This window comes from Schistocerca cancellata, chromosome 1 (genome assembly GCF_023864275.1).
Source record: "Schistocerca cancellata isolate TAMUIC-IGC-003103 chromosome 1, iqSchCanc2.1, whole genome shotgun sequence".
Classification (NCBI taxonomy): Eukaryota; Metazoa; Arthropoda; class Insecta; order Orthoptera; family Acrididae; genus Schistocerca; species Schistocerca cancellata.
This window is the reverse complement of record NC_064626.1, coordinates 772,559,534-772,574,723: the sequence shown is the minus strand read 5'-3', so window position 1 is coordinate 772,574,723 and position 15,190 is coordinate 772,559,534. Positions and strand designations below refer to the sequence as shown.

The following is a 15,190-nucleotide window of genomic DNA, read 5'->3' as shown; positions in this document are numbered from 1 at the left end:
AGAAATACACCGTTTGTTGCAATATGCTTGGGACAACAGTACATTTTCAGGCAGACAAACTTTCGAAATTACAGTAGTTACAATTTTCAACAACAGATGGCGCTGCGGTCTGGGAAACTCTATAGTACGATATTTTCCACATAGCCACCATGCGTAGCAATAATATGGCGTAGTCTCTGAATGAAATTACCCGAAACCTTTGACAACGTGTCTGGCGGAATGGCTTCACATGCAGATGAGATGTACTGCTTCAGCTGTTCAATTGTTTCTGGATTCTGGCGGTACACCTGGTCTTTCAAGTGTCCCCACAGAAAGAAGTCACAGGGGTTCATGTCTGGCGAATAGGGAGGCCAATCCACGCCGCCTCCTGTATGTTTCGGATAGCCCAAAGCAATCACACGATCATCGAAATATTCATTCAGGAAATTAAAGACGTCGGCCGTGCGATGTGGCCGGGCACCATCTTGCATAAACCACGAGGTGTTCGCAGTGTCGTCTAAGACAGTTTGTACCGCCACAAATTCACGAAGAATGTCCAGATAGCGTGATGCATTAATCGTTTCGGATCTGAAAAATGGGCCAATGATTCCTTTGGAAGAAATGGCGGCCCAGACCAGTACTTTTTGAGGATGCAGGGACGATGGGACTGCAACATGGGGCTTTTCGGTTCCCCATATGCGCCAGTTCTGTTTATTGACGAAGCTGTCCAGGTAAAAATAAGCTTCGTCAGTAAATCAAATGCTGCCCACATGCATATCGCCGTCATCAATCCTGTGCACTATATCGTTAGCGAATGTCTCTCGTGCAGCAATGGTAGCGGCGCTGAGGGGTTGCCGCGTTTGAATTTTGTACGGATAGAGGTGTAAACTCTGGCGCATGAGACGATACGTGGACGTTGGCGTCATTTGGACCGCAGCTGCAACACGGCGAACGGAAACCCAAGGCCGCTGTCGGATCACCTGCTGCACTAGCTGCGCATTGCCCTCTGTGGTTGCCGTACGCGGTCGCCCTACCTTTCCAGCACGTTCATCCGTCACGTTCCCAGTCTGTTGAAATTTTTCAAACAGATCCTTTATTGTATCGCTTTTCGGTCCTCTGGTTACATTAAATCTCCGTTGAAAACTTCGTCTTGTTGCAACAACACTGTGTTCTAGGCGGTGGAATTCCAACACCAGAAAAATCCTCTGTTCTAAGGAATAAACCATGTTGTCTACAGCACACTTGCACATTGTGAACAGCACATGCTTACAGCAGAAAGACGACGTACAGAATGGCGCACCCACAGACTGCGTTGTCTTCTATATCTTTCACATCACTTGCAGCGCCATCTGTTGTTGAAAATTGTAACTACTGTAATTTCGAAAGTTTGTCCGCCTGAAAATGTACTGTTGTCCCAAGCATATTGCAACAAACGGTGTATTTCTATCGCTGCTCGTTTAGTTTTTATTGCCGTTTCAAATATACCTGTCATTTTTGAAACACCCTGTACATGATGGAAATAATCAACAATAACAGCCCATACAAAAGGCAAGCTTGTGATAAGCCTTTGCAGTTGATGCATGGTCGAGGCAGGCATCCAAATCCCAGTAGCACACACTACAATTGGAGCCATTGTGAGTTGTTGTTGTATGCTATCAGAGCAGTGAAAGTAGATAATGTCTTGGTATGGAATTGACTAGAGACAATGATTTTTGAAGTCTGAAGGCTTATGTCAACTTTAAAAGTGAGGAAAAAGGTTTTAAAACCAATTTAAAGTAAGTGCGAAGCACTTTGAGTGCTTTTGAGTGATTTTTGAGTGTGGAGATGAGTACATAGGGATCCACCGGCCTGGACCCTGCAAAGAGAGACCACCTTGTTGATAGTTCCACCAACCCCTGACATTAGCAACAGGATATTAACCTTGATGTGTGGAGGCAGGGTGTGACACTACAATATGATAGCTGAAGGCAGTCAGCATGAACCATCTAGTGGCAAAAAGGTGATGCTAAGTTGTAGTATTAACATAAAATAAAGTCAAGAGAGGGCAGCAGGGAATGGAGACCGCCAGCGAGAGGCATCTAGCGCCTTAAAAAAGAAACGGTACTGCTAGCCTTACCTGGGGGACAGTATTCCCCCTTTGAAAATATAAATAGTGTGTAAGAAAAATATATAACAAATAACTGAGTAAAAATAACAATTAAGCTGTACTGCTGGAAGAAGAATAGATAAACGTAAATAGACTATATGTAATGAACCAGTAATTTTACAATAACTACAAGGGGAGTCCCCTCCCCCCTCCCCCCCCCCCCCCCTCCCCCCCAAGGTTACCCGGATGGAACAGTGTGGCCAGCAGGCAGGAAAAAGAACAATGATCAGAGTCAAGTCGAGGTGGCTCATGGCAGCAGAAGTTTCGCACGTGAAGTGGCGAGGCCTTAGTATGCAGTGCATTAACTTTGGTTAATTATTATAAAAGACAGCACCGAGATGACGTCATGTGGATTGGAGCAGTGGCATATACATGTTAAAAAGGGTCGCAGAACAAGGAGAAGTATATTTCACTGATAAGGGCGTCATTGTGCAATACGGCAATGATGATGGCAACCAGGTATAGCCACGGCTTTGGACTCCGCTATGGTATATACAGAGGCAGCGGTAAAGAAGAAAGTTGTTAAGTGCGCTGTGTTGGGCCAAGCTCGTGAATATAAGATGTTCCCAGCACCGTGAGTGATTGTAAGTGCGAAACCGCACCTTAGAACAAAGACCAAAAACAAACAAAAAAGTATTTGTTTTTCCAGTGTAAAAGAAGTATATGTATATATATCTATTGTGCTACAAGTGAAAGAGTATTAAATCAGTGCTTACCCCAAATAGTGGTCCCAGTGAATGTTGTTTGAGTGTTAACCTGGGTTCTTCACCACCTGGTACATGGCTTGGGTACAAGTCATGGAGTACACAAAAGGTTGACAGGAGCATTGGCAGTCGCACTAAGGCAGAGAATTTTGCTGGTGATAGTTACTCAGAATTGACACCTGTGGATGTCAACGAGCTGGAGGGATCAGAAGACACTACAAGGTACTGTACTTGCAAGTTCCGGATGCTACGTTATGGGTGAAAATGAGTGAGCAGAGTAACTGTGTGAAAGTTTCAAGTGACTCAAATTGAAGGATTAAGGATAAGTGCCGTGATTAAATCCAGAAAGATCATCACAGCTCAGTAGCCTTATCAGTAGTTAGTGTAAAGATATTAGTAGATTAGTAGATGTAATATTCTAGTAATAATCCTTGTGTTGTGAAGGGGAAAGGTGTATGACGGGATAGAAAAAGCGAGGGTCCTTACTGAAGGAGATGTGTCTGGATAAGGGAAGATTAAATAAAATAGAATACCTCAAAGGGAATCAACCCAAGAGTTACTGCGTGAAATGTTGCCAATTATTCCCCATTATAAAACTCTTGTATAATATAAACAGAGCACGAGGATTGTCAACTACAGGCGTCACGAAGTGGGTCGTGGAGGGCAATCTGTCAGGCAGGTGTGCAGTCGCAGCAAACAAAGTCTGATGGAATAATCCTGGGGAGGGCACGACCGCCACAAGGGTAGTCACAGTGTGAGTGACTTAGGCTCAGTACAGAGTGATCCCCTTGATAGTAGTTCCAGATATGATATTTTTGATGAAATAAAAGAGGACCAGTTTGCGTTTGTTCTACAATATCATTTTTATTGTTAACCGGTTTTCAGCTTACAAGGCCATCTTCAGACATTTACTGAGTATTATCATCAAAGAAGTTAAATGTTAGCAGACAACATTGGAACAGAAGTAACACATGTAGACTGAAGTAGAAACATACAGTAAATAACATCTTTGCAATGAAATAGTAAAAACTGAACAGTACATAAACAACAATGGAGTTGACAAGAAAACCTTTAGCACAAAATAGGAATAGCACGCCTACATAACAGTTTCTATTAATAAACAAAACCAATAAAATAAAATAAAGTTAGTACTAGACAAGGCTGCATCAGGAGGTATGAAACATGGAGAGTGATACACAACCAATTAAAAGGAGAGACAGTTGTCAATGTAAATACAGAATATATAATGAACTTAAGCAATATCAACAAGATAAACAGGAATTAATAAATGCAGGAAAATGGAGGTGTCTGAGGGAACCTACAGTTTGAGAGTGTGGTGGTACTGCATTTCAACATTAACATTATAATCAAAGCAGTGGCTGTGTACCAGTTTTCATTAAATAAATGAGCAAAGTAAAATATGAACAGTATTTGATGAGACAACTACAAGGGGTGTTAAACATTGACAGTAATACAAGTGTCAGTTAAAAGAAAGCCTTAACTATTGAAACTACAGTCTATGTGGAATACAAAGACAACTTCAACAAATAAAACAACTTAATGAATACAGGAAAATGGGAATATGTAGGAAGAGAGAGTGGGAAGTAATGAACAACAAAGATGATTGTATGAAGTTTAGAAGAGCGGAAGTGTTGAGTTGTGTCTGGTCATTTAGGATGAGATCTGGACTGTGAGCAAGATGTTTGTAAATTTCCAGGGCTTCCAGCAGGTTGAGTTTATGGCCTTTGTTTGCTAAGTGAAGTACATGGGACACTGGCTGGTAGTTGTGACCCTCACTCAGTACATGCTCGGCAAATACAGAGTCTGAATTCTGCAACCTCCAGCTGCATTCATGTTCAGCCAGCCTAGTTGATATGTCTCTGCCTGACTGACCAATGTAAAATTTTTCTCAATCAGAACAGGTGATTTTGTATACCCCACTGATGGCTAAAAACTGGATCTTGTCTTTGCTATTAAAAATACACTGGGCTGTCTTGTTCCTGACGTAGTAGGAAAGCCTATACTTGCAGGATTTCAGTGCTTTGGCTACAATCTGTGATACCTGACCTAGAAATGGTAGTGTACACCATTTCTTGCAGACAGTGGATGGGGAAGCAGGTGGGGCATAGAGGGGGGGGGGGGTATAATTTTCCGTTTTTGTTTCCTGTGCAAGATGTGGTCAATAAGGACTGGATTGCAGCCATTGGCTGTGGCAATAAATTTTATTGTATCTATATTCTGACAGAGCTGATGCACAAGCCTAATGTCAGTTCTGTGGAATTGAATGACTTGAGACTGGCCACACAGGCATGCCTCACACAGAACTATTTCCAGTTCCAAGGGACTCTTTATAAACAATTAGATGGCTTAGCTATGGGTCCCCAACTGTCTCTTCTTTTAATTGGTTGTGTATCACTCTCCATGTTTCATACCTCCTGATGCAGCCTTGTCTAGTACTAATTTTATTTTATTTTATTAGTTTTGTTTATTAATAGAAACTGTTATGTAGGCATGCTATTCCTATTTTGTGCTAAAGGTTTTCCTGTCAACTCCAACTGTTTAGTTTTTACTATTTCATTGCAAAGATGTTATTTACTGTATGTTTCTACTTCAGTCTAGATGTGTTACTTCTCGTCCAATGTTGTCTGCTAACATTTAACTTCTTTGGTGATAATACTCAGTAAATATCTGAAGATGGCCTTGTAAGCCGAAAACCAGTTAGCAATAAAAGTAATACTGTAGAACAAAAGCAAACTGGTGCTTTTCATATATTATAATGTTGTTCTACCAAGAACCAATGCAAGATTCTGTTAATAAAATAAAAGAGGATTATATTTTTGGGATTGCAATTTTAATAAGTGAACCTGAACAAAATGTGGTGAGACAAAAAGCCAGTGCAACAACATTTAATTGACAAATTTGGGATCCCTGGGCTCTGAAAATTGACTTGGGAAAGGGTATGGTTGCAAATGTGCCCATGAGACATAGCTCAGAACCTAATAAGGTGGAACAATTGAAAAGCACAGAAGTACCTGACAATGAAACAAAAAGTATATACAGATTTGTGCTCCATGGGAAGTCTGAATGGAAACTGCCCTTCAGGCTATTAAGTCATGGAGGCTTGGGTGGGGGTTATAATTTGCAAACTGCATAGGTTTTATGTAATTGCATTTAAAAATGGAATTCGTGTTCCAAAACTGGTCATTGAAATAAAGAAATTTTATCTGTGGTGACAGGAAAGATATGTTCCTACCCATTTTCCATCACTGTATATGATAATACTGTTCTATGATGGGATTATGTAACAACATTGCAGACAGGTGTCAAAAACTGAACTTCACGAATAATACAAATGAGCTTAAAGGCATAGGCAACTCAACTGATAACAATTGTGTTACAACCAGGGGTAATACAATAAATATATCTGCATTCTATGGTTTATTGACATAATACTGATACAAATAATTCTGTTACCAAGCACCAAGTTGTAGATGGACACTTTACGAAAAATTATACAAATTGATGGCAGTTATACCAATGTCCAGGAAGTGCGAGTGAAATTCAGAATTCTGGCAGAATCACAAGTCCGTTGACATACTAACCTAGAGAATACTGAAGCCCAAGTTCCAATACAGCATTCAGATTCTAAGTTCAGAGCACAGCCACATCAACATCGAGCAGCAATAACACTACAAAGCAGCACTTCCAAGTTGTGGAGTAGAACATAGCACGATAAGAACTGGCTTATAGATGTCAGTAGCAGTGTTAAATAAGGCTCCATAGATAATGGAGCCGGCAGCTAGGGTCGCTGTATATTCTGGGCAGCCAATTGCTGAGTTTTATGGGTGGCCAAACGCTGTGGTTTGAAGCATGTGCATGCAAGGCAGCCTACAATGTTAGCAGCATGCCACACACAAAGAAGAGCAACCGATGCATGTAATGGAGTGCGCAGCTGCTGAGTATGGAGCTTTAATATTGGTGGATATGGCGGATATCAAAAGTTGTTGATTGGCAACACTGTACTTTATGCTGCACACTGATGTTGTACATTGGTGCTGTGATAGAAGATGCCTAAAAAGCTGTATTAGTTTCAATAACTTAGACATTTGAAACAACCATGCTGCATTTCCACCCACTGTCAGATTATATCAAACTAGCTGCACAAACATCCTCTCAGAAAAATTCTTATTTTGCCTTCTCTTGAATGGACATACACCCATAAAAAAAATTGTGTGACAGTGCATAAACTCATATTTGCTCATATATGAGCTATTCAAAGGAACCATCCTAACATTTGTGAGTTAGGAAATCTATGGAAAAAAAAAAAAAAAAAAAAAATCTGGAGGCCAGACAGGGATTTGAAAGTTGCTTCTAAGAGTGAATCCACTTTACCAAGTGCCTTTCTTGGTATCTGTTCTTTAAATCTGCCAGTGCACCACCCACCATTCATTTGTAGCTGAGTGGCTGACAGTCTTCATGTTTTCTAAGTTATGTTTGAAGGACTGACCGAAAGTGCTTGGTTCCCTTTCTCTCTTTTTAGCTTGAGCATTACTGAGCAAACATTAATACAAGGTCTGTCTCAAATCATATATCATTGTATTTTTCCATTTCTTAAATGGTTTGTAGGTACTTTGTCAGGCAGACTGTGAAATCAATATTCCATTTTCTTCACGATATTTCAAAGAGGAATGGTGGTATTAAGAATATGTCAGCTCAGATACCTAGTTTCTCTATTCTTGAACCCAGTGAGGTGAGCTGCATTAGGTGCAGTTGAAACAGATAAATTTTATAAACAAACTAACTTTTTTTGCTAAAACAATTAATCTCTTGTACTAAGTAACAGAGCTTTGAATTACAATGTACGTTTATTTGAACAAGGTAGCAATAATGGAATGAGAGGACCACTTTCAAGAAGAAAAAAAAAAGTTTTGATTTTTATCAGCAAAGGAACAATAAGGTCACCACAGTGAAACAATTTACAGAATAATTTTAAACATACCTTGAAAAAGTCTTCATGCAACTGTTTCAACATTTCAATATTTTCTTTCATAGTATCATATTTTTCTTTAGCTGCCTTCATGTGTCTGTGAAGTAACGTAAATAATTTCTTTTCCTGATGGTACAAATTGTATACATAAATTAAAAAATGAAATAGTTTTCAAAATTCTGTACAATATTGGCATTAATGAACAGAAGTCTTTAATTTCCTTACTTCTTCTTTAAAACTGTCTAGATTTGATTCCCACTTCTGGCGAACTTTTTTGACGTTTTCCTGAAAATCATTCAAGTCGATCTTCCGTTTCTCACGCTGTGCTGTCCAAAGCTGTGTAATTTTGTTTTGGATGACTTTTATTGGTCCTATTAATAAGAAATTATAATGTTACTTATACATAATAGGAACAATGAAATTAAATTGCTGGAACTAAATAATATGTATTGCCCAATAAACACCTATAATCATTGAATTTCCAAAATTTTGGATAATTTTTTTAAATTTTCTTCTCACTGTGGCATATAAGTAAGAAAATTAAGTCCTTCAGCTTAGAAAACAAGGGGTTAATCATGTTTCTGTAGGCACTAAATAGTTTTGAAAACTGGGAATACAGGCATCTAAATTCAGTTCATTAATGTTCCATTCTAGAATGAACAATAAAATTCAACATAACAAATAAAAAAAATGAATCTCAAGTTGGAAAAGATAATGATTTAGCATAAAGTGACTTTTTTATTATACTTTGAATAAAATCTTCAACTACCTGAACAGAATAAAACTATTAAGTTTTGCTGTGAGCAAATGTAGTTCAATAAAATTCGCTGACATTGGTTTGTGAAATGTGATCATAAATTTCATTGTATTTCATATTTAAGAAACATAAGGCTTAAGCTTTTGCATTATGTGCGCCTTCAGAGGTAATGCATAACACCTGTTGTCTCCTGAGACCATTGCAAGTGAGACAGCAGAATTTGGAGACAATAGTGACTCTATCTTGAGATTGAGTTAGTTCATAAGGAGAACTTCATCCATAAGCTAAGCAGTTTTCATAATTTCTACATTATGCCCACATCCAACACTCAGCACCAATCATTTAGTGCATAATGGTCTATTCTAACGAATTTGGGTGTTTTTTTTCTGACATCAAACAAACATGTTGTGCACAACAATGTGTTCTTCTGCAGCAAGTCATTGTTACTCTTGACCACAGTTTGACAGTGGCTGATCACTTGTATGAACAGCTAGTTGATGTCCATGTCCACATAAAAGTCAGTGCATAAGTTACAGCATAGCTGCAGTATGACAGTACTGCTTTTGCACTTGGTTCTGCCTCTGATAAGGTCTGGTCTGCCTGTGAAGGGTGCACAGGACAAGACTTCAGTAATGTATGAATATAAACTCAAGAATTAGAGATTTCAACTGTGGGGATTGTAATGGAACTGATAAATAGACATAATTTTGTTATATTATACACTAAAGTCGTGTTAAAAAAGCTTTTGATTAAGACAATACTAAGTTAGGTGTTGTGATCAATAATCGATTTTGAAATTGTATGTTCTTTGTAGCTTATGACCGTGATCTTTGGTCTATAACGGGTTTTCGGCACTTGAGTGTTGGCCGCGGTTGAGTGTAGTTGTTTATCTAGTTTTTGTTACAAATAAACTGTGGAATACTGCATCATGATTTTGATAGTCCAGTGATAAATAAAAAACCCGCACCTTTTCTTGGACTCAGAGCAGCAGAGGAATCATCGCCTAGACAACCACATAGACAACGCAGACTCAGCAGCATCAACAAAGGAGACATCATGGCCAGCTCTACTAAAGTACTATACAGCCATTAGCCACACCATAATGGTGACCTTATGGAGATAATTTTTCCAGCACAGTAGAGAGGGTTCATGACAGGATGCCCCTCAATTTTGAACAAGTTAAAGGTTTGCTGGACTAACTATAACTAGAAATGTAATTAAAGACAGACCTTAATATGTGAGGCACGATCAGTGTCACTTGGATATGTGAAACCATGTGAACCACTTCTGATCACTTTACACCAACTAAAATCAAAAGGCAGAAACCTGTTGACTTCACAATACCCATACTCTTGACCTATACATGTGTAATGTGGGTGTCAGAAAGGGTACTATTTTACCTGTTCATAAGGTCATTGTGGAGAAAAAAAAATCAACTAAAACTTTCACTGTTTTAAGAACTGTCCTTTCCAAAACACTCTGCCCATAAGCTTTAGAAATTCAATTGGCAGGAAAGAATAATTCCTGTATTTTCTCTTAGAAGTTAACTACAGGAATAGATGTATGAATTAAATACAACAGAAACACTCATTGGGGGTCATTACAAAAGATGTGAGTCCATTGTATTAAATACTGAGTCAGCTCTCTCTGTTAATCATTCGGCATTCTGTAGCATATCCTAATTGGGGTGTACACCGGAAACTAGTTGGAACTCAAGACTTTTGAGCAGTGGCCCTCATTGATCATTATTAACAATGTGCTGTGGATGTCTTCTTCTTAATAATGACATCATATCATTCCTATCTGGAGTTTCCATTATTTGTCTGCATCCATATCTTATTTGGTATTATTTTTACTCTCTTCAAGTTGAGCTTTTGCGATGTTACTGAATCTCTGTTACGCGAGATGTAAGGGTTATGTTAACACTATACAAAAAATATGTAAACATTCAATGTCTTTAAAGATGCATGCAATCCATTATCAGGTGCTGGATCATAAAAGGATACATTCTGGCAGCAGTATATATAGTGACATTAAATTGGTGCTTACACATACTCCTACTGATTTAGGGGAAATAAAATCACTTTTTTAGATTTTTCAACAACCACAAGCAACTATTACCTACATCTGTACAGATCAGCTGTAAATATTCATAAACATCACAAAAATTTTAATAGGAAGGAAGATGACATGGTGCTCAACAAGACATGAACAATAGTTCCGAGAAGCTGGTGTACACAGTCAAGGATAGCTATCCGTGATCACACGATACCTACATCTGTATTCATACTCTGCAAGCCACTGTACCATACATGTCAGAGGGTATATCAGACCTATATTATTGATATTTTTCCTATTGCTCTCCCATAATGAGGGAGGGAAAAACGACTGTTTGTATGCGTTTGTACATGCCCTAATCTCTCTTAACTTATCCTCATGACCACTATGCATGATATACAATGGTGTCAGCATAATGGTCACACAGACTTCTTCAAATACACATTATCTAAATTTTCTTAATAGGGTTTCATGAGAACTGCACTGAATTTCTTCCAAGGATTCCTATTAAAGTTACCTGGGCATTTCTGTTACACTTTCATGTTGGCTAAACCAATCTGTTGCAATCTTCACAGTGTGCCTCTGAATCTAGTTAATGTCTGTTGTTACAAGCATCTTAAGGACTCCTAACAATGGCACAATACTCTAGAATTGGTAATCTCAGAGACTTGCAGGCAAATCCTTTACAGGTGCATTGCATTGCATCATTTCAACAAACCTAAGTCTTCCACTTGCTTCCCTAATACTGAATTTACATGATCCTCCCATTTCATATAGCTTATTAGTATCACCCCTAAATACTTATATGATTTGATGAGCTCAAGATGTTCACCACTTACACTATATTTCCAATTATTCGGGGTAATGTGAGGGAGAAGATGCACAAATAATTGAAAAACATTAATAATAAAGGTATTTTCAAACATGTATTCTTTATTTGAACATTTTTCCAAATTTTGCGCATAGGTGCTGTAGGCCTGTTTATTTCCTAAAATGGACTGTGATGTTGGTATGCTTCTTTTACTTTTTCTCTTACAGCATTTAAAATCTTTCTTGCAACAATAATGTTACTGTGCTGAAACCCCCTCTGGCCCACATAATCTACAAGAGCATCAACACATTTGAATGTGGTACAGTGACAGACAAAGTCACTGTCTTCATCTGCACTTTCACATTCACTGTCATCTTCTTTGTTTTGTTGTACAGCACCAGCCATAATTTTGGCAGCACTCATACACTGGAGGTCAGGTTGACATGCACCGATCTTCAGCCTCTCATTCAGATTTTCTTTGACATCTTCAAAACTATTTAAACCCACTGCCAGATTCATTATGTGTGCAGCTGCTATTTCTTCATCAGTGAAACCTTGAAAATCACTTTCCTCTATTTCTGGAAGAATTTTCCTCCACGATCAAACTAGAGCATGTGGCTTGACTTCTGCAAGGCATCAGTAATCCTGAGTATGGCATCTATAATAGTCAGTTTCTTCCAGAAAACCACCAAATCAATCTCATCAACTAGCATTTAGAGCAGACCAGCATTTAGTGCCTTTTAACTGATGCAATTACACCTTGGTTCATTGGGTATATAATTGCAGTCACATTATGAAGTAAAAACTTAATTACAATGAGACCATCATCAGATACAAGAATTTTCTCATTTGGATGTGAAGGAGCATTATCAAGCAATAAAACAGACCTTCCGTGGCAATCCTTTCTCTTCTAGAAGTCACCAGACTTGTGGTCTAAAATGCATGTGGAACCAGTTTTTGAAATTTTCGCTATTCATGCATGCTCTTTTTTGGTTGGAATAATGCACAGGGAGATTCTTAACTCCGATAACCTTAAATTGTTGCTGCCTCCCCCCCCCCCCCCCCCCCCCCCCAACACTAGTAGTTTCACATTGTGATTCCCAGGAGCATTAGTGGTACACAAAATCATAATATATTCTATAGACGATTCAGGCAAACACAACCCACACACACGACTGTAGTTTCCGGCAACTGGGGGGAGGGGGAGGTCTTGAGTAGTGAGGTTTATGACTACGTTACTGTTGATGTTTTAGTGAGAGGTAAGTAGACACAGCAAACTGTTATTACACGTGGAATGTAAAACAGTTTGTTATAGTTTCTAGATAGTGCTAAGGATGATGGGTGATTACTGGTAAAAGTCATTGACAAAAATAGTAACACCACCTTTTACTCTTTCACCACTGTAGACATATACAGGAAGGTTTTACCTACACTAGTACCTTTAGCTCCTGTGGATTGATTCCTCTAACTGTGAGTAAATACTATTTTAAGTAAATATACTACAAGGTCTGATTTAAATTTACATATTTAAAATCTTTTGGTAGTTTATTATATATTTTAACTCCTTTGCAAACAAGTGATATTGATCTTAACTTTATTCTCTCTATGTAGGTATAAGTAACCACTGTATCTTGTCTGGTGTTTGCTACATACTGCTCAAGTTTTTTCTATTTAAAAACTGTAGTTTGATAGAGGTAATCACTTTGAACTGTCAAAATACCTTTTTTTTAACAACTTGATGCAGTGGGCTCTTTTGTGACTCTTTGGGATTATTCTGAGGGCCTATTTTTGCAGTTTGAGCACATTTTCCATATTCTGAACAATAACACCCCAGAACATTATGGCATAACTGAAGATAGAATGTACATGTGCAAAATACATTCTTCTTAGGCATGTGCTGTTACACACTGCAGTTAATATTAGGGCATAGAATGCAGTTCTAATTTTTTCCAATTAGCTGATTCTTTCATCCTGTTTTCATTGCTGATCAACATATATACCAAAAATTTTTGTGCTAGCTATACACTCTGTTAAGAGTTACCTCCATTTTGTTGACCAATAGCACACCACCATAAGTGCCATGTCAGCTCTGATGTCGTACCTGTAATTATTATGTTGCTGTCATCAGCAAACAACACTGTTTAACATTCTTTGACATATAGTCTGAAGTTATTCATGTAAATAAGAAACAGTGCTGGGGCTAACACACTGCCTTGGAGGACTCCAATGTTCCAATATTCTTGATGTGAAACATACATCACTTCACATTTTGTGTCACTTGAAATTTTGAAGATCTCTTCTTCTGTTTGCTAGGTAAGATGTATATCATTTATGTCACACCTCCTTATTCCCAGCACTTCAGGTTTATGTGGAAGTATTTGATGATTAGCTGTGCTGAATGCTCTACTGAGTGTAGGCAAATTTCTATTACATGTTCCCCTTGATCCAGGGCTTCAAAAAGTATTTTTGTGAATTTTGCTACAGGAACTTGTTCCATTTCCAGACCTGACACTAAACTGTTCATTGCACAGAAGTTGGCCGTTATTTAAATAATCCATAAGTCTGTTTTTCATAATAGTTTCCATTATTTCTGAAAAAGAAGACAGTAATGAAACAAGTTTGTAAATCTTTATATTTTGTATCACCTTTTTTGATGGACAGGAAGAACTTTTTCATGTTGTTGGTAATCAGATAAGCAACTAGATGTGAATTACTCATTCCTAATGTCTTTTAATGGTGCTTTTATGCTGCTGATGCAGTCTTTTAGTAGAAATATTGGAAACTTGTCTACATCTGTGGACATTTTACTCTTAAATTTGTGTACAATCCCACTCATCTCTTTCTCAGTGGTGGGTAGCAGCAGCATTTTGTAAGGTACGTTGTTATTTGTGGATGTATGGTGTATTTTTGGAAGATTTTCTTGTAGTTTTGATTGCTGTATTACAAAAGTAATTGTATATGAAGTTGGTCAAGTCCTTAGGGCTATCTATTAAACCAAATTTATTTCTGATTAGTATGTTTATCTGTGTTGGCTCTGGGCTACCAATTTCTTGTTTGATACATTCCAAATTGCTTCACTTTTATTATTTTGAGTTCTGTGTGGTCTTATCATTTTGCTTCTGCTCGCATCCTGAGGCAGTTTACTGTACATCCTTTTGTACTTGAGAAAAGTTATAAGAAACCTGGGTCACTCTCGTTATCTTTGACAGAACTGAGATCTGCAGAATTGGTATTGTTATGTGGATTTTGGCATTGTCAGTGACAGATGGTGGGCGGATGCCCTTCCTGGTGGCACCACTCTCCGCTAGATGTAACTCTTAATAAGCAGCTCAAGCAGTGGCTTATCCAAAAATACCTATGTAACTCAGATTTAACATGAATAATAATGTAAGACAGAACCTGTACCAGAAAAAAGTATAGTAATTGTTGCGTATTGTAAAATATTTGTAATGTGCAACTGTAAAAAATTTATAGTGTTAAGAATGACATGCATGTCAAATTACATGTTGCTGAGTAGACAATAATAATAATAATAATAATAATAAAGATCATTTACAGTAGACCCTTGTTATTTCAAAATCAGATAAACTGGAAACTTGATTACTCCATACTACCTGATTGCTCTGAAATGTATCAGCTTATTTTTATTAAGATTTCAGAGCTAATTTGGATTGCTTGATTAAAGGTTATGTCATTAGGTAGGACCCATGTAAGTGATTTCTCCTATTGAACCCTGTAATGTAGTTTT

At 38.0% G+C, this 15,190-nt stretch overlaps 1 protein-coding gene across 2 annotated transcripts in view; it reads right to left on the bottom strand.

Annotated features, from left to right (window-relative positions):
* Positions 1-15,190, bottom strand: part of LOC126187120 (synaptonemal complex protein 3-like) — a 165,729-nt gene that overhangs the window by 90,201 nt on the left and 60,338 nt on the right. For both annotated transcript variants that reach the window (XM_049928268.1, XM_049928270.1), the window contains exons 2-3: positions 8,042-8,187; positions 7,829-7,942 (exon numbers count right to left, since the gene is read on the bottom strand). In XM_049928268.1, the coding sequence (XP_049784225.1) occupies positions 7,829-7,942; positions 8,042-8,187 (260 nt within the window). The remainder of the gene's footprint in view (positions 1-7,828; positions 7,943-8,041; positions 8,188-15,190) is intronic.